This window comes from Prunus avium, chromosome 5, assembly GCF_965620075.1.
Source record: "Prunus avium chromosome 5, drPruAviu1.hap1.1, whole genome shotgun sequence".
NCBI classification, from domain to species: domain Eukaryota; kingdom Viridiplantae; phylum Streptophyta; class Magnoliopsida; order Rosales; family Rosaceae; genus Prunus; species Prunus avium.
This window is the reverse complement of record NC_142288.1, coordinates 17,066,117-17,088,517: the sequence shown is the minus strand read 5'-3', so window position 1 is coordinate 17,088,517 and position 22,401 is coordinate 17,066,117. Positions and strand designations below refer to the sequence as shown.

At 43.3% G+C, this 22,401-nt stretch overlaps 1 protein-coding gene and 1 pseudogene across 2 annotated transcripts; both read left to right on the top strand.

The window, feature by feature from the left end:
- Nucleotides 1-1,211: 1,211 nt before the first annotated feature.
- Nucleotides 1,212-5,799, top strand: LOC148294422 (uncharacterized). Its single transcript, XM_088253745.1, has 2 exons — nt 1,212-1,526; nt 2,701-5,799. The coding sequence occupies exons 1-2, from the start codon at nt 1,212-1,214 to the stop codon at nt 5,797-5,799; spliced, it is 3,414 nt and encodes a 1,137-aa protein (XP_088109871.1).
- A 323-nt stretch (nt 5,800-6,122) lies between these two features.
- On the top strand, nt 6,123-22,401 carry LOC110754952 (MLO-like protein 4; annotated as a pseudogene). Its single transcript, XR_015835700.1, has 15 exons — nt 6,123-6,447; nt 7,184-7,241; nt 7,473-7,687; nt 7,738-7,854; nt 8,006-8,066; nt 9,000-9,091; nt 9,349-9,423; nt 9,660-9,745; nt 10,350-10,399; nt 10,494-10,534; nt 20,556-20,726; nt 20,822-20,857; nt 21,401-21,468; nt 21,646-21,706; nt 21,973-22,401. The product of XR_015835700.1 is annotated as an MLO-like protein 4 (transcript).

Below are 22,401 nucleotides of genomic sequence, written 5' to 3'. Positions count from 1 at the left end.
ATGAGTTGATGAAATTTGACACAGAGTTTGATATAGATATCCTTATCAAATGAGCTTTCCAAATTGTGCACATAAGGAATCGATTCTGAGGCAGTAAGGAAGTGTTTTAAATAGATGTTGCACTCAAGTGGGAGAACGTAAGACCCTAATTGAGTTTGCATCTATTTAAGGTACACAATCTGTTAAGGAATAAAAGTGGAAAGTTTTTATTTGATTAGCCGGATACTTGGAGGTGAAGAAGGAATAAAATGCCAATGGGTTCCCACCACAGTGGTGGTGGATTCCCCCTTCCCCCCATGGCACCCAGGATCGAACCCCAGTGGGGTTTCTTTCCTCCAATGTAACCAAAAAAAAAAAAGAAGGAATAAAATAAAAAGGAGATATCTATCCTATTTTGTCATGGATTCCAGAGGTGATTAAGGCATGATTTAGGTAATCTTTTATGGGCAAGAAACCTAGGTCAAATCACCTATAAAAACAAGGTTTAGGTCCCCGATCTTATACACATTCAAGCATACAAATCCTACCCCATATTAGGAGTGCATAAGGCGTGTAGAAAGATTGGAAGACCTTTGCTTGCTGCTCAAGATCTTTTATGTCCCGCAGAGCCGGCCCTTGGCCAGGGCAACTAGGGCCACATCCCGGGGCCCAAAATTGAAGGGGCCCAAAAAAAATTTATATATAGCTTATATATATGTATATGCAAAAAACAAAATTAATTCCTTATAAAAAGCTGAAACTTCTTATAGAAAAACTAAAAATAATGGGTATATACTAATACTAAATGGTTGTCAGCTTTCGAGCTAAACAAGAAAAAGGCATGGAGTAGAATTTTCAATTCTTTCTCAACAGGCTCAAGAAACAGGCGTGATGATGGGTATGTGTGGTTTATTCTATTTTTGTTCCATATGGGTATCTGTGGTTTATTCTATTTTTGTTCCATAAGAAGCGTGCTGAACATTCTTTTCCCAAAGACAAAGAGAAGAACGACATTGAGAATAAGAAAACTAAACCAAACATAGCAGAGAGCAGGCTCTTGAAAGCAATTTGATTAATTAGTTCTACTAGTTCTTGCTTGCTTGGTAAAAACTGCAACAGGATGCATCGGCAGCAATCATGTTTTATTGTTCTTTGTTCATTTCATTAGTTCTACTTTTATTGCTATTTTAATTTGCTATTGCTTTGCTTGTGTTTATGATACAAATTTAAACATGTTTAAGAAACAACTTTCTGGAAACCTCAAGAGACAAAGAAAGAAAAAAGAATTAGAGATTGCTCAAAGCCTAAGAGGAACTTTGAATAAATATTTTCTTAAACAAACTGATAGTAGTTCACTTGAAAACTTAGCTAAAGATTTACCACCACCAAATGAAAATCAAAATGACGTAAATGAAATTGAAAATGAAGACATAGCAGAAAATGAGAATGAAGAAGCAGAAAATGCAAATGATTTGAATATTTATGATCCAAGAGTTTGGGATAATCTTGATGCGAAAATGAGAGATTTACTTTTAGAAAATGGTCCTGTAAGAGAAACTAATTTGAAATTCCCCTTGAATGAACACTCTAGACATTTTTCCTATAATTTTTATACTAGAACATTAACTGAGTTTGATTTAGACATTGCTCTTAGTGAATTGAAGAGTAGGTGAATTGAAGAGTAGGTTTGAACAATTGCATTGCTTTGAATCTATTTTTGGGTTCTTATTTGATGCTGCAAAATTGACTTCATTGGATGATAATCAATTGAAAATTTATTGTGTGAATCTTGAAAATGCTTTGAAAAATGATGATGTTTCAGATGTTGATGCATGTAATTTACTGTCAGAATTACAAGTGTTGCAACTGATGTTACCAAGAGAGGCATATGAAACAGATAAACCATGGACCTCCATTAAAATTCTAGAATTTGTAAAGAGTGTGGATATGTTTCCAAATGTAATGGTTGCTTATAGGATATTATTGACTATACCTGTGACAGTGGCATCTGCTGAAAGAAGTTTTTCCAAATTAAAATTATTAAAATCTTACTTGCTAACCACCATGGCTTAAGATAGGTTGAATGGACTAGCAATATTGTGCATTGAAAGGGATATGTTAGAAAACATTAAATATAATAATATAATTGATGATTTTGCTTCTAAAACTGCAATAAGAAGACATTTTAAATGATATTTTGTTATTTTGTAGGTGCATATGGTGGCAGTTTGTTATGATTAATTGTGGAAGATATTGGTGGTGCAGCATGTAGACACTTGAGAGTTAATTTGTTGTTGAATGTGTTTTTAATGTCGGATACTCTTTTTCCTTCGTTTGAGATTTCACTGGATTTTCCTCAAACAAGGTTTTAATGAGGCCCAAAATTGTTCTTCATTACCTTTTGTAAACTCTTTTAATTTTAATAAAATTAATTATTTAATAAAAATAAAATATATAATTATTAATTTATGTAAAAAGGGCACATTCTTAGACTTTTGCGCGGGGCCTTCAATCACCCAGGGCTGGCCCTTATGTCCCGTTCTCATGGCTTCTCAAGGTTAATACTTATAGCTTGTTTGATCTTAAAGTAAGGTTCTTCAGTTAGGTGTGCATGGGGATAATTTTCACCATCAGGAAGCTGCTATTTGGGATGAGCTTTCTTGCTTATGGAGCAGAGAGGAAATTTATTGGAAACAACGTTCTCGTTTAAACTGGTTGCAGGCTGGCGATGCGAACACAAAATTTTTCCATCTTTCGACCCTCCACCACAGGCAACGTAATCGTATTGAGTCTTTACTAAACTCAGAGGGGGCTTGCATCATTGGGGACCAAGCAGTCGGGGATGAGTTTTGTCACTTCTTTGAAGATCTCTTTAAGTCTCGGGGTCCTAGAAATTGGGGGGGTATCCTTCATTGCGTTCAGGGTAAAGTCTCAGATGCAAATAATACAAGGTTAACCGCTCCTTACTCTGTGGATGAAGTCCGAACAGCGGTCAAACAGCTTGGCTCACTAAAGGCACCCGGCCCGGATGGCTTCCCGGGTCTCTTCTATGATCATTTCTGGGATATCGTTCAGCGCTCTATTAATGACTTGGTATCTGAGTTCTTTTCTGGTAATTGCAGGCTGGATCTCCTAAATCATACCCACATTGTCCTAATCCCCAAGGTTCCTAAGCCGACCTCTGTTAATCATTTCAGACCAATCAGTTTGTGTAACAACTCTTACAAGATCCTATCTAAACTTATGGCAAACCGTCTCAAGCCCCTACTCCCGAATCTGATTAGCATGCATCAGAATGCCTTTGTCCCTGGGAGGCAAATTCAGGACAATATCCTGCTGGCCCATGAGGCTTTCCATTATTTGCGGCTCAAATCCTCCAGGAAGTCCTTTGAGCTTGGTTTGAAACTTGACATGAATAAGGCGTATGACCGCGTCGAATGGGACTTTTTGGAGGACACTCTTCGTAAATTTGGATTCGATAACCGGTGGTGTTCTCTGGTCATGTTATGTATAAAATCTGTCTCCTTCTCCTTGGTCCTAAATGGGTCCCCTGGTAATCGCTTCTTCCCCTCTAGAGGCTTGAGGCAAGGTGACCCCCTGTCCCCATACCTTTTTCTTCTTGTCTCTGAAGTTCTCTCACTCAACATTATTAAGGCTTCAGATAACGGGGTGATCCAAGGTATCAAATTGAGCAGGGGTTGTCCAGGACTATCCCACCTTTTCTTCGCAGATGACTCTCTATTTTTTCTGCAGGCTAGGCCATCCAATTGTATCGCTCTCAAATCTATTCTGGACGATTATTGCGCTGCCTCTGGCCAGGAGGTGAATCCTCTCAAGTCTAGTTTATATTTCTCCCCCAACACTGATCACGGTACCAGAATTGGCTGTGGTAGTATCTTTGGGATCCCTGCGACCTGTGATCCTGGGCCCTACCTCGGCCTCCCTACCTTTTGGGGCCGATCGAAGGTTGATGCCTTGGCCTATGTTCGGGACAGAATAAATCATAAGATCGCGGGTTGGAAACTAAATCTGTTATCTCAAGCGGGCAGGGAGGTCCTTATCAAGTCAGTTGCTACGGCCGTCCCAGCTTACCCCATGTCTTGTTTTTTACTACCAACCACTCTTTGCAATACAATCAATGCCGACTTGGCTCGCTTTTGGTGGGGCCAAGATGGCGAACATGGCAAAATTCATTGGCACTCATGGAGGAAGCTTTGCACCCCCAAGGCCGCTGGGGGTATGGGCTTTCGCGATCTACATACTTTCAATAAATCCTTACTTGCCAAGCAGTGTTGGCGGCTCTTGCGCAATCCAAATGCTCTCTGGGCCAGAATCTTGAAAGCACGTTATTTTCCAAATTGCAGTTTCCTGGACGCAAAAAAAGGGGGTTGTGCATCTTGGGCCTGGAACAGTCTCTTAGTTGGTCGTGAAATTATTGCGTCTGGTGCTCGCTGGCAGATTGGCAATGGCCTCTTGGTGGACGTTTGGAAGGATCGGTGGTTAACTGGCAATGGCTCGGGAAAACTCTCCCTTATTCCCACCAATAACCGCTTTACTCCTCTGTTGGTCTCTGATATCATCAATGCGGACAACGGTACCTGGAACATCTCCCACATTGAGCCTTTTATTCCTTCCTGTGAGGCTGCCAAAATTCGTGCTACTCCCATTGGCACCCCGTCCACTTGTGACCGCTTGGTTTGGCCCGAGGTGAAATCGGGGGACTACTCTGTAAAATCCGGGTACTGTCATGCCATTGGAGATTCTCCCCTTGTCTCGATGGATAGAGCATCGTCCTCTCATGTCGTGAATAAGGAGATTTGGCGGGTGCTATGGGGGGCTCGCGTCACCCCAAAAATCCGTAATTTTATGTGGCGAGCTATTACGAACTCCATTCCCACGGGTGCAAATCTCTTTAAGAGGAAACTATCCCTCTCCCCACTGTGTCGCTTATGTGGCCTTTTTCCCGAGACTGTGGAGCATTTGCTTCTACTCTGCCCTTGGACACGGGCTGTCTGGTTCGGCAGCCCATTGGGGTACTCTCCTGATTTGGCGTCTATTTCCACCCTTGACTCCTGGTTATCTCGCCTTCTGAGTGGTATTTTTACGAACGATGATCATCTGAATTGGGGAATCTCCCATTTCATGTTCTGCTCTTGGGAGATCTGGAAGGCGAGGTGTCAGGCTATATTTAGGGGTCTCATGCCCTCTCCCCAACTGGTTCTCTCCCAGGCCAACAGCCTCCATAAGGAATTTTCCCAGGCCAAGGATTTGGCAACTGCTGCTCCTCTCTTTATCAGGGGTGTTCCCCCCAGATTGCACTGGTCCCCTCCACTGTCTCCTTTCGTCAAAGTGAATATTGACGGTGCATGGGAGGCCAATTCTGGTTTGGGTGGGGTCGGTGTGGTCATTCGGGATCACAATGGATCTTTTATTGGCGCCACGATACAACCTTGCAATCTCTCTTCTGCGGTGGAATGCGAAGCCCATGCTGCGATCGTGGGTCTTTCCTTTGCCTCTTCCCTGCAGTTTCAACATATTGTGGTGGAAACTGATTGCTTTGAGCTCTTTTCATGTATTAAGAATGATTCTGCAACTAGTAACTGGAGGTTCTATACCTTTCTTGCTGAGTTTCGTCGGTTGAAAGCTTCTTTCATCCACTGTGATTGGAACTGGATTCGTCGTGAAGCTAACGGAGCCGCTGATGCTGCCGCCAAGCTAGCCAAACGGAGGTTGCGCCTTTGCAGTTGGGTTAATACTCCCCCACCCTCCTTGGTGTCTGTCCTATCGAGTGATGGCTTGCCTGCCCCTCCCTCTGGTTGAGGGCAAACCCGTGCAATCCCGTGCTCTCCTTTTTACTCATTCCTACTTTTACTGTTCTTTTTCCTGGTTGTTGCCTTTGTTTGGCTTTTCCTTTTCTTTGTTGGCTGCTTTTGCGGTCCTTTTGCCTTTCTGCTCTTTTGAGCTTTTGTCTTTGTTGGGTTCTGTTTGGCCTCTTTTTGGGGCTTTCTATGGAAGTATCCGTTTGAACAAAAAAAAAAAAAAAAAAAAAAGATCCTACTATCATATTAAATTATTGAATTATTGAATTATTCATCAAACCCCCACATCCAACTTCACTTAACATTAATATATTACAGAACAACGTGGTCTAGCTTCATCTTACTATTTCCCACTTCCCCATTTCCTGGATCTTTCCCTTTCTCTTTACTTTTTCCCACTTGGGTTCCATTTTCTTGAGAAAGTTTCCAGCTTTCCAAGTAAGAAAGCTCCCAGCTTTCCAAGTAAGAAAGTTCAAAACTTTGAGAGTGTGAGAGTTGATAGTTTCTTTTGTTGATACGAAGAATGGAGGTGGTGATACAGCAACAAAGGTCCTTGGCCGAGACACCAACTTATTCGGTGGCTTCAGTTGTTACGGTTATGGTGTTTGTGTGCCTTCTGGTTGAAAGGTCAATTTACAGATTTGGAAAGGTAAGCAGGTTGAGTTCTGTTGTTGTTTCCTGTTTGGTTCCTAAGAAAATGTGGGCTTAGGAAGGAATGTTAGGTGCTTTTGCGTTTTAGCTTATATATTTGCTAATGTCTAGATTGTTCAGCTAAGTTTAGAGATGTTTGAGAGGAAACAAAAGTTATTTATAGTGCTGCATTTGGTTGCCGAGAAAATGTCAGAACTGAATAGAAACGATTCAAAGAACAGAAAAGAATTTCTGTTTTCCAGCTATGGTTTTTATTTGTCAGGGGCCCATGTTGCTATCTGGCATGGTTTAATTTGGTTTGGAGAGGATTGAAAATAGTTATGCAAGAAATGATGATACTCTGTTTGGTTACAGAGAGTGCAAATTTTTTTAAAGACAAATGCTGATTTATAGATTCTTTAATCTGTGGGAACCAGCTTGCTACGTTCTGGAGGAAGACGTCAGTTGTGTTCATGAACTCTATTTGGTCTATGAGAATTTCTGTAAAAATGAATATAATTTTTTTTTTCTTAATTAAAGCTGCATATCTACCTGCTTAGTCAGTTCACAACTTTCCTCTGGTTGGTTGCTAAGAGTACAGGAAACAAAATAAATCAATTTCAATGTTATTGTTCTGATGGAACACAATTTGGCTTATTTTAGTGAGCTTATCAAGTTCTGGAAGGCATTTATGAATTTTTGGATTTAAGATTTTCAATTTTATTCTATTTGTTTGTTTTTTTTATTGTGTGCAGTGGTTAAAGAAGACTAGGAGGAAAGCTCTATTTGCTTCTCTGGAGAAAATTAAGGAAGGTGAGTTGAGTGTGGGTTTAAACAATAGAAGTTCTTAAAATGTTGAGGGAATCTGACTGCTGATATTGTTTCAGGGATGGGTTTCGGCTTTGAGTTTTGATTTGTTAGTTAGTCATCTCTCTCTTTTAATTGTGGAGTGGTGGACTTCTAAGAGCCCTAGTTATGTGACAATGTGGGTTAATTTTGCTATATTTTTTCTGTTTTAAATTCATATTTTGGTCTTCCCGGCAGAGCTGATGCTGCTTGGGCTAATATCTTTGTTGTTGGCGCAATCAGCGAGGTGGATATCTGAGATTTGTGTAAATTCTTCTCTTTTCACCAGTCAATTTTATATCTGTTCTGAGAGAGATTACAGCACGAAGGAGAATGCTATGCTAGAAAGTTCTTCTCCTAACAAGACTGAAATTCCAAGAGGATTAAATAGCTTTTCTCATCAATGTGGTGAGGTAAACTGATGTCCAAGGTTGAATTTTGAAAAGATTTGTCGACGCTGCAGGGCCATGAACCATTTGTTTCATATGAGGGACTGGAGCAGCTGCATCGTTTCTTGTTTGTTCTTGGGATCACCCATGTGTTGTATAGTTGTTTGGCTGTTGCCTTGGCTATGAGCAAGGTGCGATCTTCATATCGCTGACTGATTCTGATTGACCTAATCTTTATATCCCTGATTTTATATCTCAAGTTCCTGATATTTCAAACTAGTTCAAGTATTTCATTTCCTTGTGATGTCCACTGCCTTCTGAATTAGTGCACATGTTTTGCAGATTTAAAGTTGGAGGAAATGGGAAAATCTAGCTGAACTAGCGGCTGATGCCAATTTGCAAGGTACACAATGGAAACTAAAAATAAAATACTACCTCTTTGATCTGCACTGACTTAGCAACTTCTGAATTTCAAAATAAAAAGTCTTGTTATGCTGGTAAAAAAAATTTCACTTGGTGATGGTCTAATGTAATAGCCTAATTGATGTCAATCTCAAGGCCATATGACACCACTTTCTATCCATTAATTCTGTTCCGCGTAGTACATGTCGTGTTTCTAATTGGAGGAATTGGTCAGTAAAGGTAGATAACCTGATGCCTGCCAACCTGCAACATTTTCAGACTAAGCAAATCAATATTGCGAATGTCTCGTACTTGCTAAACCAAAAAAATTACATTTGTGAATTAATTTAAGCAATAAAGGCTATTCTTCATAAACAAACCGGGCAAGCTGCATGAAGCACTTAACTTCTGTTTGTAGAGGGCTATAGCACAGCAGGCCTGGGTTTCTTTTTGTTAAGTCTAAACCGAAAAAATGGTGATACAGAGATAATTGGGCCAATACAATCATGAACAAAAGAAATATACTCCTCAAATTTGGATGAATTTTTTAGGTTGGAAACTAGAAATGCATTAGTGCCTTTAAGCAAAGACCCCTACTTGAGACTATTTCCTTGGGGGTTTGATATGGGAAATAATCTTTTAGTTCATTGTCAAGGGGTTCTAATAACAAGCAAATTACAAAAACTGTTTTGGAAGATGATGTGCACTTGGCTGATGCAAGTTCATACAGACACTAGTATCTGCTTCTGTATTTGAGTCCTAGAAGATGAGTATTATTCAGAGGTTTTATTTTATGCATTTTTTGTTTCTTTTCAACTGATAACAACTTCTAGTGCATTTTTGAAGCTTTCTTAATTATCCTATTTCTGCATGTCTTTGAAGTACATATATCATCTTGGCTATATTAGCCTTCTCATCTTGGTTTTTCCAATAGCAAAGAAAAACAAGGTCATGACGCGGCAATCTACCTTTATATTTCATCACACATCTCATCCATGGAGCAGGAATCGGCTTCTGATTTGGATGGTAACTTTTCATCCTTTTCATAAAAGATTTGAATTAATTGTACCCCCTCCCTTCTAGTCACCATTTTTAAACTAATGCCTTACATAAATTGTGCTCTCATGACAGTCATTATCACAATTTTATTTTGAACTAGACAACTGTTACAACACCTTGTCAGTCAAAACTTCTTTTACTGTAAACAATAGATGATTCAGATACCTTACTGCTTTTGATCAAATGTCTGCAAGGTAATGTTGATTTGTGTCCTAATACTGCAGGTCTGCTTTCTACGACAATTTAAGAGTTCTATACAGAGATCTGATTACTTGGCTCTGCGTTTGGGCTTCATCAGTGTGAGTATTTTATTATTGATGCCCTTAGTTGTACATGTTTCCTACTGGGCTTATTTTCATTTTGACTTTCTTTCTTTCATATTGCAATAGAAACGTCAAAATATTTTAACAAAGTGCTGCATAGAGTTGCAGATTTTGACACAGTGTGTTCTGTTGACTCTCTTGTTCACCAGAACATCATTTTCTCATTGCTTTATCATTCTATTATTGCACTGATTTGTGTTAATAATATGCAGAAGCACAAACTTCCACTTTCTTATAATTTTCATAAATATATGGTCCGGAGTATGGAAGATGAATTTCAGGGCATTCTGGGTATTAGGTAGGCACTTTTCTGGATTACATAATTTATATCTTTGTAGCTTGATATATTAGTATCTTATTTTGATCTCTTGGGTTAACTTAATTCTATTATTGTTGTTTTATGTACTTGAGTTATCATGCTTTGCCCATGCCCCTAGGAATTAATTGGAATGCTTTTACTTTATGGTTGCAAATCAAGCCTTGTCCTTGAACGTCAATCATAAAAGTAGTCTACATCTTTACTTTAAGATTAATCTTGAAGTAATGGAAATTATATTTATTTATGTTAGATGTAAGGTTCGGATAGTCATTATACAATGCTGAGACCAAAAGTTAACTGACTGGCCTTTTCTCCAAATCAGGAAATGTAATACTTGACTGGAAGAGGGTTTTTTCAACACTTTTAATCACAAGTGCCACATTCTTTCGATACTGTTAAGATGAGGTGTTGTAAAAAAAAAAAACAAGGTTAAAACAGCTTACAGTAATCTAATATTGAACATCAATTTCTTCTATATTTCATCATCCTATAACTCTTAAACATATTTGATTTCGTAAGCACTTCTTAATTATCTTATGGGGAAGAAGCATGGTTGTATCTGAATTAACTACTGATTTTGCAGCTGGCCACTTTGGGGATATGCCATAGTGTGCATTTTCGTAAATATTCATGGTAAATTCTTGTATGTTCAGATGCAAATAAATATACTGAACTTATATATATCTGGAGCCTTATTTCCTTACTCTCTTTTTTCCAATTTCTGCAGGTTTGAATATTTACTTTTGGCTTTCTTTCATCCCTGCCATTGTAAGTGTGGGAACCAAATTAAATCAGAACCCTAATTCCTTCCATTTGGGGATTATTTGACCTAATTGGGAATTTCTAAACCTAATTGGGAGTTACTCAATTTAATTGGGGGTTATCCAATTAAATGAGGAATTACCTAATTAGGTTGGAGATTAACCTACCTACCACCATTAGGGATTTGATTAATTCCCTAATTAATCAAATCCCTAAATACACCAACCCCACTAATCTCACCTACCACAATTAGGGATTTGATTAATTCCCTAATTAATCAAATCCCTAAATGTACCAACCTCACCTACCTCACCAACCTCGTCAAGGCCCCCTATAAATACTTGGCCACGCACAAGGATGAGGTACGTCAGAGTTTCTACAAGAACTCTAGAGAGCTCTTCCCTTCACAAATCCTAGCCACCTCCTCTCTCTCTCTCTCTTTTACATAAGGCTCCGGCCGCCCGGTTTTCACCACACATATATATATCTCCGTACCCTATTTAGCTATTGATTTTTCCCTAAATCAATTGAACTAACTTAGGCATCGGAGGGCCTTTGGCCAACACCCCCCGGGTGTGGTCTTCTTATCCAATTTATTTTGCAGGGAGAAAGAGGCAGCGAAGAAGAAAGGGGAATCTTTCAACAGAATATTCTCGTGGGAGGAAATTTGCTCCCACAAATTGGTGCTTTCATTGAGAGCACGAGTTATACTCAAAGCGTGCTCTAAATCCATTTTCCACACTTTTCCAATTCACCAAAGCCTTCCAAACAACCATGGTTGGAAGCAAGAAGACGAGAGGCAAAACCGCCGCGATGGCAAAATCCGCCACGGCTCATAGCCACTCCACCCATGATCCCGCGATCGACATGGTGGCACCACCACCTCTCACCACCGCGCCGGCCACCGCCGTCATCCAAGGCCCTGTGGCTGGATCTAGCCACCCTCATGGCACCACCGCCGAGCATGGTGGAACCTCCCATCAAGGTGGGCTCATTACCACCGCCGACTTAGGCCCAATCTTGGAACAACTTCAAGCATTCTCTCCATTGCCTCCACGCTCCTGCGCACACCTCCCATGAAACCCTAGCCCGTATGCAGTTGGGCTCCACACACTTCTCTCCTCCCGATCCACGAAGTCAAGCAGACCTTAATCAAAGAGTCGACCAGCTAGCTCAGAAAGTTGACCAGCTCATCAACCATATAAGCTTAGCTCAAAACCTTGGCCTTGGACCACTAGGCGAAGAGAGAAGGATGGACGAACGCGCCGATAGGCAGCTCGATGGGTACCAAGCAGGTCGAGCAGGAGCAAGCAGACAAGGAGAGGGACAACAACGTGATCAGTTTGCCAACATGTCACAAGCATCCGCAAGCCACACTCAGAGCAATGTGCGTGAAAGGTTGGGCCCACAACCTGACATCCGCGCCCGACTGGGCCCGCAGGGAAATGTTCTTCAAAGGTTAGGCTCCCAGGGTCGTCAACCTGACACCCATCGCAATATGGATCGTGAAGAAAGGCGCTCCGCTGACCACTCACAGAGGAACATTCATGAAAGGCTAGGTTCCCAGGGACGTGAACCTGATAACTTTCGCAATGTGGATCACGAGGAAAGGCGCTCCGTTGCTCAATCTCGAAGAGTCGATTCTCATCGACAAGCTACAGAAAACCCTTCGCAGGCGCAGTCCACCAACACGCCGCCCAGGCAACACATCCGAGAAAATCGAACCTTGCGAGTCAATGAGGAAGTTAATCAGCGTCGCCTAAATCGCGAGGGTCGACAACGTAACCAACTAGCAATGCGTGCGGAAGACGTTGAGAAGCTTGTGAATGACCGACTTCAAGACTTGAGGACTGGCGGGAACTTCGAAGATGCACTACGCAAGGAGATAGACCAGGCAAACTCCACGCCTTTCACTGCCAAGATTGAGCAGGCTGCTCCCCCGAAGCGATTCTCGACGCCTTCGTTTACCCACTTCAAAGGGGACTCTGATCCCGAAAGCCACCTAAAATACTTCAAAAGCGTCATGATCCTTCACAAGACCGACGACGCATTGATGTGCAAGGTGTTTGTAATGACCTTGCGAGGAGCAGCCCAAGACTGGTTCCACACTCTACCATCCGGGTCAATCAGCAGCTTCAAGGAGCTGGCTTACGTCTTCACCAAAGAGTACACCTCTTACCGGATGATTAAGAAGAACCCGGACCATCTGTTCAACCTACGCAAGAAGTCTGACGAATCCCTTCGAGACTACATCAAGAGATTCAAAGCAGAAAAGGCCAACATTGTGGGGTGTGACGACCGAATCGCGTCCTCTGCTTTCAAGAAAGGCCTTCCAGCTGAACACGACTTATACCGCGAGCTGACTATCGCTCCTAGCCAAACTCTGGCAGAGGTCTTCGTGATCGCGGAACGCTATGCGCTCTGGGATGATGATCGAATCGCCGCAAAAAAGTCTACTAAGTAGGAAGATCAGCCGTCTAAGAGGGCAGGCCAAAGGAGCGACGGGTTTAGCAACAAAAACAAGGACAAACGCAGGTCACACCCACAAGGGGACGCTACGGCAGGAGAGAACTACACAAAGTTCTCCATCCCCATACATCAAATCTTAGCCCAAGTGAAAGACAAGCCTTGGGTAAAAAGACCACCGCCCTTGAAAGGAGATCCAGACAAGAGGGATACCAGGAAATACTGTGTCTTCCATGGGACGAACGGGCACACTACAAACAACTGCTTTGCCTGGAAGACGCATCTTGAAGAACTCGTGAGAAAAGGTCACTGCACGGAATTCATTGCAAAGCAGGTCATCCAGCAGATTGAAGATCGTGACACCGCCAAGGAACCACCTCAGAAAGTCATAAGAATTAACACAATCCTAGCCGACTCCGAGGAGTCTGGATTGACAAGCAAAGAAAAGAAGAGGAAGATCAAACAGGCCACTATGATCTCCCAAATCACGACCGACCTTCTACCAGCAGAAGACGACCCTGTGATCGGCTTCCAGAAGAAAGACCTGATCGGTCTCGACATGCCACATAACGACGCCCTTGTCATTAGCATTCAAATCGCTCAAGCCATGGTCGACCGAATCCATGCAGACGAGGGCAGCGCAGCTAATATCTTGCAACTGGCAGTCATTCAACAGATGGGCTTGGAAGCAAAGATCAACAAAACAGCCAGGTCGTTGACTGGCTTTAATGGTGCAACAACAGTTACCGTGGGCACGATAGACCTTGACGTGTACTCCCCACCTGTAATAAGCTTACAAACATTCATGGTCATTGATGAAGTCTCACCCTACAATGGCATCCTGGGCAGACCATGGATCAGCAAAATCAACGCCATCACCTCTGCCACACATCAGAAAATCCGCTATCCAATTCCTGGGGGCGGTGTCGGCCAGATCAACAGCGACCAGGCAATGGCAAGGAAATGTTCGGCTCAAGGGTTGAAGAAAAGCAAGATAACACAGTTCCTCCCTGTGAATCAGGCAGATCTGAAGGAAGTTGAACAAACGAATCTCGCTCCTTTATAGCAATTAAAGGGTCAGGACCAAGCTGAGGGAATCTATCTAGAGATCTCCCCAGAAGAAGGATGGAAACCCGAAGAGGACATCGAGTTAATACCCTTGGATCCTGACCAGCCAGACAGAAAAGCGCGGATCGGCTCGCGCCTAAGCCCAGACGAGAAGGTGGAGCTGACCACCTTCCTCCAGAACAACAAAGACATGTTTGCATGGTCGCCATCTGACATGCCTGGCATCGACCCAAACATTATCTGCCACCGGCTCCACGTCAACCCTGCTAGCAAGCCAGTGGCGCAGAAGAGACGCAACTTCGCTCCCGAGAGGGTCACAATCATTGAAGCCGAGATTGACAAACTCCTAGCGGCCGGCTTCATCGAAGAGGTCTCCTACTCAGAGTGGCTGGCCAACGTTGTTCTTGTGGCAAAACAAGAAAAGGGCAAATGGAGAGTTTGCGTCGATTACACCGACCTCAACAAGGCATGCCCTAAAGACAACTTCCCATTGCCGAGAATTGACCAACTCGTGGATTCCACCTCCGGCAATGAGTTGCTCAGCTTCATGGACGCCTACTCCGGTTATAATCAAATCCTGATGCACGAGGATGACAGCGCAAAAACCTCTTTCATCATTGAGAGAGGGACCTACTGCTACAAGGTTATGCCTTTTGGTCTAAAGAATGCCAGAGCAACCTACCAAAGACTTGTGAATAAAATCTTCAAGGAACAGATTGGCAAAACTATGGAGGTCTACGTGGACGACATGCTGGTCAAAGCTCCTAAACGTGCAGATCACATCAAAAACCTCGCTGAGGCATTCAGCCTGCTCCGCCAATATCGCATGAAGCTGAATCCAAGTAAATGCACGTTTGGAGTATCATCCGGTCGATTCCTGGGATACCTAGTCACGCAACGAGGCATCGAGGCACATCCACGCCAAATTAAGGCTATTCTCGAGATGAAGTCACCTTCCACAATGAAGGAAATACAAAGTCTGACGGGCAGAGCAGCGGCCCTTAACCGATTCCTCTCTAGATCTACCGACAAGTGCAGACCATTCTTCAAAGCTTTGAAGAAAGGGCAAAAAGACAAATGGGATGAGGAGTGCGAAATAGCTTTCCAAAATCTAAAGACTTACCTCACTTCACCTCCCCTGCTCTCAAAACCAGTTCCTGGTGAGGACTTGTTTGTGTACCTGGCAGTGTCCAACTCAGCCGTCAGCTCAGCTCTCATCCGAGAAGAACTGGGGGCCCAACATCCGGTATTCTACACTTCAAAAGCTCTCATCGATGCAGAGACTTGCTATCCGAAATTGGAAAAGCTCATTTTGGCCCTTGTAGTTTCCGCAAGAAAGTTGCGACCTTACTATCAAGCTCACCGAGTCATCGTCATGACCAACTCTCCTATGAGATCAATCCTCCATAGCCCTGATGCTTCTCAACGACTCATGAAGTGGGCTATAGAACTAAGCCAGTATGACCTCCTCTACCGGCCAAAAACTGCAATAAAAGCCCAGGCCTTAGCAGACTTCGTGGCAGAATTCACCCCATCAGCCGATGAAGAGAAACTAGTCAACAGTAAAAAAGGAAAGGTCAAAAGCAGATGGCACCTCTGCCGAACCTGGCCAACCTATAGACATGTGGCAATTACGTGTAGACGGAGCGTCGAACCAAAAAGGAGCAGGAGCAGGTGTCGTCATCATCACCCCAGATGGAACCCTAGTGGAGCAAGCCATCACGCTTGGTTTCCCGGCCTCGAACAACGAGGTAGAATACGAGGCATTACTCGCTGGCCTGCGCTTGGCGAAGGAGCTAGCAATCAAGAAGCTAGCCATCTACTCGGACTCCCAGTTGATAACGAGTCAAGCGTCAGGTGAATACATGGCGAAGCACCCAAGGATGATCTTGTACCTTGACAAAGTCCAAGAGCTATTGAAGGCGTTTCCAACCTTCACCATCCAACAAGTACCACGGGCAGAGAACGCGCATGCAGATGCTCTGGCAAGCTTAGGATCAGCGCTAGATACCCAGTTCAGACGCTCCATCCCGGTCGAACACCTTGACCGGCCAAGCATCGAAGAAATAGAGCCAGTCAACACAATGCAGATCAACGAGGACCCCAGTTGGCAAGACCCCATCATCGACTACTTGATGAATGGAAATCTGCCAACGGACAAGACCGAAGCCAGAAAGGTCCAGCAGAAGGCCGCGAGGTACTACATACACGGCAACAAGCTCATCCGCAGATCATACTCCGGCCCTCATCTCACCTGCATAAAGTACCCTCAAACACTTGAGGTTCTATGTAAAATTCATGATGGCGAGTGTGGCAATCACTCTGGGGGCAGATCACTCGCCCAGAAGGCTCTAAATGTAGGCTACTTCTGGCCTACCATGCGCCACGACTCCACCGAATATGTCAAGAAATGTGATCGCTGCCAGCGATACAAGCCAATTCCTAACTTGCCTGCCGAAGTCTACCATCCGCAAAACAGTCCATGGCCATTCATGCAATGGGCCATTGACCTAGTGGGTCCCTTGCCACCAGCACCTGCCAAGAAAGACATGATGATCGTTGCCACCGACTACTTTACTAAATGGATCGAGGCCGAAGCTCTAGCCTCAACCAAAGAAGCCGATGTGGAACGATTCATTTGGAGAAACATCATCTGCCGGTTTGGCTGCCCACAGTCACTAGTAACCGACAATGGCTCACAATTCATCGGCAAGCACATCACCGCCTTCTTCACAAAATACAAGATCAAACAACACCTGTCCACCCCGAGGTATCCACAAGGAAATGGACAGGCCGAGGCATCTAACAAAGTCATATTGGACTGCTTGAAGAAAAGGCTAGAAGGCGCCGAAGGGAAATGGGTGGATGAACTCCCCGGAGTACTATGGGCTTATCGCATCACCAAACGAAGATCAACTGGCGAGACCCCATTCTCCCTCGCCTATGGGACGAAAGCGATCATCCCTCCTCACATCACTGTACCCTCCTTGAGCCTTGAGGTGGGCAGTATTGATCAAAACTCCGAGCAGATGAGGCTCAACCTTGACTTGCTTGAGGGCGAACGAGAGAAGACTATTGTCCGAGTCGCTGCCTATCAACAACAGTTGAAGTCTTACTACGACAAAAGAGCTAAGATCAGACAGTTTCAACCAGGCGATCTCGTGTTAAGAAAAGCTTTCATCATTGCACCGAGGCAAGGATCAAAAAAGATGAATCCTAACTGGGAAGGCCCTTATGTAATCAGCCGGATTGGGGGCAGAGGAAGCTATTCACTGGACACCATGGAAGGAAAGGAAATTCCACGACAATGGAATGCCTACCATCTCCAAAAATATTATCCATGACGCTTCCTCCTGACTGCTCAGTCCCAAGCAGATGACTGAGCCATGCACATCTCTGAAGAAGAAAAGCAACCGTTAGAAGTTTCTGGTTTTTGTATTCAGTTGTCTCCATTCTCGAATAAAGGCACTGTAATCTTATGAATATCAATATAAGTTCAGTTTCCCATTCTAGAGTGTCTCATCTGCTTACTCATTCCAGAACATCTCCATATAAGTTGCCCATAAGCAGCGTCCTTCGGGAGACGCAGGGCGACGACCAGAAGCGTCCTTCGGGAGACGCAGCCCGCAAAGAAGCGTCCTAAGGGAGACGCAGGGTGCGCCAGGAATTTCCCAAAAGGAGGTCACCATGCTTCCGGAGGGAAGTATCCAGGTTCCTATCCGTTTCCTAAGGGAGGCAGGATAGTCACATAAGTTGCCCATAAGCAGCGTCCTTCGGGAGACGCAGGGCGACGACCAGAAGCGTCCTTCGGGAGACGCAGCCCACAAAAAAGCGTCCTAAGGGAGACGCAGGGTGCGCCAGGAATTTCTTAAAAGGAGGTCTCCATGCCTCCTGCGGGAAGTATCCAGGTTCCTATCCGTTTCCTAAGGGAGGCAGGATAGTCACATAGTTGTCCATAAGCAGCGTCCTTCGGGAGACGCAGGGCAACGACCAAAACATCCTATGGGATATGCAGAACACGCCCGGAGTCCCTCAAGGGGGACCCTGGCCCTCGCCAATTTCCTAAGGGAAAGCATCCTACGGGATATGCAGAACACGCCCGGAGTCCTTCAAGGGGGACCCTGGCCCTCGCCAACTTCCTAAAGGAAAAACATCATACGGGATATGCAGAACATGCCTAAAGTCTCTCAAGGGTAACCCCGGCACTCAGAAATCTCCAAAGGGAGATGCGCCATCAAAATACAGTCTGATTACTCAAGCAGTCCACAAGTCAATATGCAAATTGAAGTTGGAAAAATAAACTGAAATTTCCATATCAAGCAGACCAACCGGCCAAGTTCAACAAAAGGAAGATGGTCGAATAAGACCAATTATTCTAAACAAGAAAGCAGATTACAAAAGCTGAAAAGAAATAAAGGCGTCTTCATCTACTCCGAGACGCCGGCAGGAGGTCCTTGATCTGCAGTCTCTTCTGCATCCACCTGACCAGCCATGCCTTTAGCAGCTCCACTTGCATGCTCCGCGACATCTGCTATCATCTCATCCACTACGTCCTCCTCAGCCGCATCCGCTCCAGCTACCTGCTCTTCAGTTCCTCCTTGCGCATGGTACGAGTCAGGGCAGAGCATCTCGATGTCTACATCTTCAATTGCATAAAGAGGAGCAGCCCCATCCACACAGTGCAGGTAGCCCAACTTGTACGCGTCTATGGTGGCTTCAGACTTGGATTTTCCAGCAGATTCGTGGTGAGCACGAAACCTAGCTAGGAGCTTATCATAGCTATGGGAGATGTCGGCATTCTTGCGCTCAAGGCAGAAGAAGGCATCTTTTCGACATACCAAATCAGCAGCAGAAGAGCTGAGCTCAAAATCCTTCTCAGCAAAGGAACTTTTCAACTCTGATATCATCGCCCTCAAATCAGACGTCTTCTTCTCATAACGTATCTACTCAGCAGAATGGGACTTTGGCTTCTTCCTCAACGGAGACACATCATTCGCCCGCGAAGTTGCAACTCCATTTCTTAAAGACTTGACATCAGCCTTCCTTTTTTAGGGAAGTCCGGCAGAACACTTCTCCTGCCCAGCTGGCAAATCATCAGAGTCTGGACTATTCTGCTTCCATCTGTCAACATCCTGGGCTGGGGGCAGACCACCGACTTTCTCCGGATACTTGCCAAGCTGATGAGGCCCACAACGCATGAGGCCAAGCATGCTCCGGCCCAGACCTACGACGATAGGCAGTAGTTGGTCTACCTGTGCGCACCTGCTCCACCACGGCTGCCGCCCACTACTAGCCGTCACTTGTCACGACGACAACTAGTCGGGCTTCCACTAGATGATCCTCGAAGCAAAAAAAAAAAAAAGGGAAGAAAAATAAATATACGTGCTCGACTTACCTTGGGATGCACAGCGACTCCTCTCTTCGACAAGCAGTACAAATTCTCCAAGATCTCTCTCAAGCTAGAAAGTAGAGAAGTTAAGTTTGCGATGTGAAGAAGAGTGAAGAGAAGCCCTGCACTTATACATGTTGGGCATCCTAGGTCAAGAAGGAATCGCAAGCCCATTCCTACTGGGAACCCAACTCCAAGAACAGTCAAAAGCCCACTCCAATTGGGAGCTCAAATCCAAGAAGGAAGCCCAGTTACAGCTGGACAGCCCAACAGATGATCTACATCTCCTACATGCCACCACGTGCCATGCAGAAGTTGGGGGGCATTTGTGGGAACCAAATTAAATCAGAACCCTAATTCCTTCCATTTGGGGATTATTTGACCTAATTGGGAATTTCTAAACCTAATTGGGAGTTACTCAATTTAATTGGGGGTTATCCAATTAAATGAGGAATTACCTAATTAGGTTGGAGATTAACCTACCTACCACCATTAGGGATTTGATTAATTCCCTAATTAATCAAATCCCTAAATACACCAACCCCACTAATCTCACCTACCACAATTAGGGATTTGATTAATTCCCTAATTAATCAAATCCCTAAATGTACCAACCTCACCTACCTCACCAACCTCGTCAAGGCCCCCTATAAATACTTGGCCACGCACAAGGATGAGGTACGTCAGAATTTCTACAAGAACTCTAGAGAGCTCTTCCCTTCACAAATCCTAGCCACCTCCTCTCTCTCTCTCTCTTTTACATAAGGCTCCGGCCGCCCGGTTTTCACCACACATATATATATCTCCGTACCCTATTTAGCTATTGATTTTTCCCTAAATCAATTGAACTAACTTAGGCATCGGAGGGCCTTTGGCCAACACCCCCCGGGTGTGGTCTTCTTATCCAATTTATTTTGCAGGGAGAAAGAGGCAGCGAAGAAGAAAGGGGAATCTTTCAACAGAATATTCTCGTGGGAGGAAATTTGCTCCCACAGTAAGTATACATACTTGTTATCATTGAATTAAACTAAAATACCCTTAAATCAATTTTCTTTCTCATTTTTCATTCTGATGGATCATTTTCAATCTTCTTGCATTTCAAAGCTTGTCATGCTGGTTGGAACAAAGCTCCAGCATGTTGTCTCTTCCTTAGCACTTGAAATTGTGGAACAAACAGGGCCAGCTACTGGGACTCAAGTAAAGCCACGTGATGATTTGTTTTGGTTTGGAAAACCAGTGATACTACTGAGGTTGATACAGTTCATCATATTTCAGGTTATGAATATTTGCAGTTTATATATTATTTATGAATATTTGCAATAAATCTTCATGAGATAAATCCTCATTCATTTTCTTGTGCATCCCTGCAGAATGCATTTGAGATGGCAACATTTCTCTGGTCCTTGGTAAGACATTATTCGCATGAAACAATATATAAATTGGCTGGATGCAATTTCAGATATTTTTCCTTACATTGTAAGCTTGTAATGGGATGGGAAATACTTTGTTGATCAAGTAACATGCTTCTGAAAGCAAGGAAAACTTTCAAGGAGAGTTTACAGAAAATAAAGAAGTAAAAGTCAGATAATATACATCACATATGGGCTTCTTCTTCACTAAAACCTTTTTTTTTTTCTTTTCTCAATTAACCAGAAAAATGTATTATTACTTTAAGATCATTCATATTACAAAAAAGAAAAACCATTATATATTTCTGTTTTATTTTTCCTGTCTAATATTAAATGAAAATTGGTAGGCGAAGTTGTTATACGGTGCATCTAATTTTCGTATTCACACTAATAGCAGAATTGACTGATTTCTGTACTAGTGAGCCTTTGAAAGATAAATTAACAGATCTGTTCTCCCATCTTACAGTTTTTGAGATTTTTTTTCAGTTGTGTGCTTGCTTTTTCATTCATGGGAATTGTATTGAGTTTTTCTCTTTGTAGTGGGGACTTAAGGAGAGATCATGCTTCATGAAAAACCACTTAATGATAGTTATCCGGTTGACCTCTGGGTAAGTTGCCTTCTCTGTTATGTACTTTATCAAACAACAAATTCCAGTCATGCCACTTCTGTTGCTAATACATATGAACAGTATCCTAATTATGCCAATCAGCCCTAGAGACTACGGATTTGTTCGATCAGTAATATGCATCTTAAAATATTTTTCTTAATTTTTCGGAAATTGCAGTGTTCTTGTTCAGTTCTGGTGCAGCTACAGCACAGTGCCTCTGAACGTAATTGTCACACAGGTTTGCTTAAACTCTTCAACAATTCTGAAATATAAATCATTTGATTTATTGGAACAAGACATAAAGTAAATGTAGCATTCTGCAGAATGACAGATCACTATGCACAATGCACATGGATACACAGCTTTCAGTAATTGTTTCCTTTGTCAAACAAACTAGGGGTTTCTTATTTATAGGAACATAGAGAAGTCAGAGAAGATTGAAATTCGTTCAAGTTGTACGAATGAGGTATTTTGATGTTCATTCTTCGTATTTGATGACAACAGATGGGATCAAGGTGCAAGAAAGCTCTGGTTGCTGAGAGTGTCAGAGATTCACTCCATAGCTGGTGCAAGAGAGTAAAGGAGAGGTCTAGACGTGATTCTGTGCATTCGCATGCTACAAGGTCAGTTTGTTCACTTGATACGACAATTGATGAGAGGGATGAAATAACAGTTGCATCTGGCACTTTGTCTCGGAGCTCTTCCTTGGATTCACTCCATCAAGTAACTGTAGCGTCAGCGGAACAGCCTGAAGCTGTTCTTGAGCCGTCTGAACCACCTCAACATGAATACTCATTTCGAGTGGAAGAGTATTTATCTGAATCAGTAAGAATTAGTGCATCACAACCTCCAACCATCAGTGACGAAGATGATGAAGGCAATGGAATGGAAGAAAAGGTGGATACTCTATTAGAGTTGTTTCAGAAAACATGA

Excerpts from the sequence above, each read along its gene's own strand:
- LOC148294422 (XM_088253745.1), top strand. The coding sequence starts at position 1,212 with ATGTTTAAGAAACAACTTTCTGGAAACCTCAAGAGACAAAGAAAGAAA. Across the intron at positions 1,527-2,700 it reads TACTTTTAGAAAATGGTCCT|GCTGGCGATGCGAACACAAA; the intron begins GTAAGAGAAACT and ends AACTGGTTGCAG.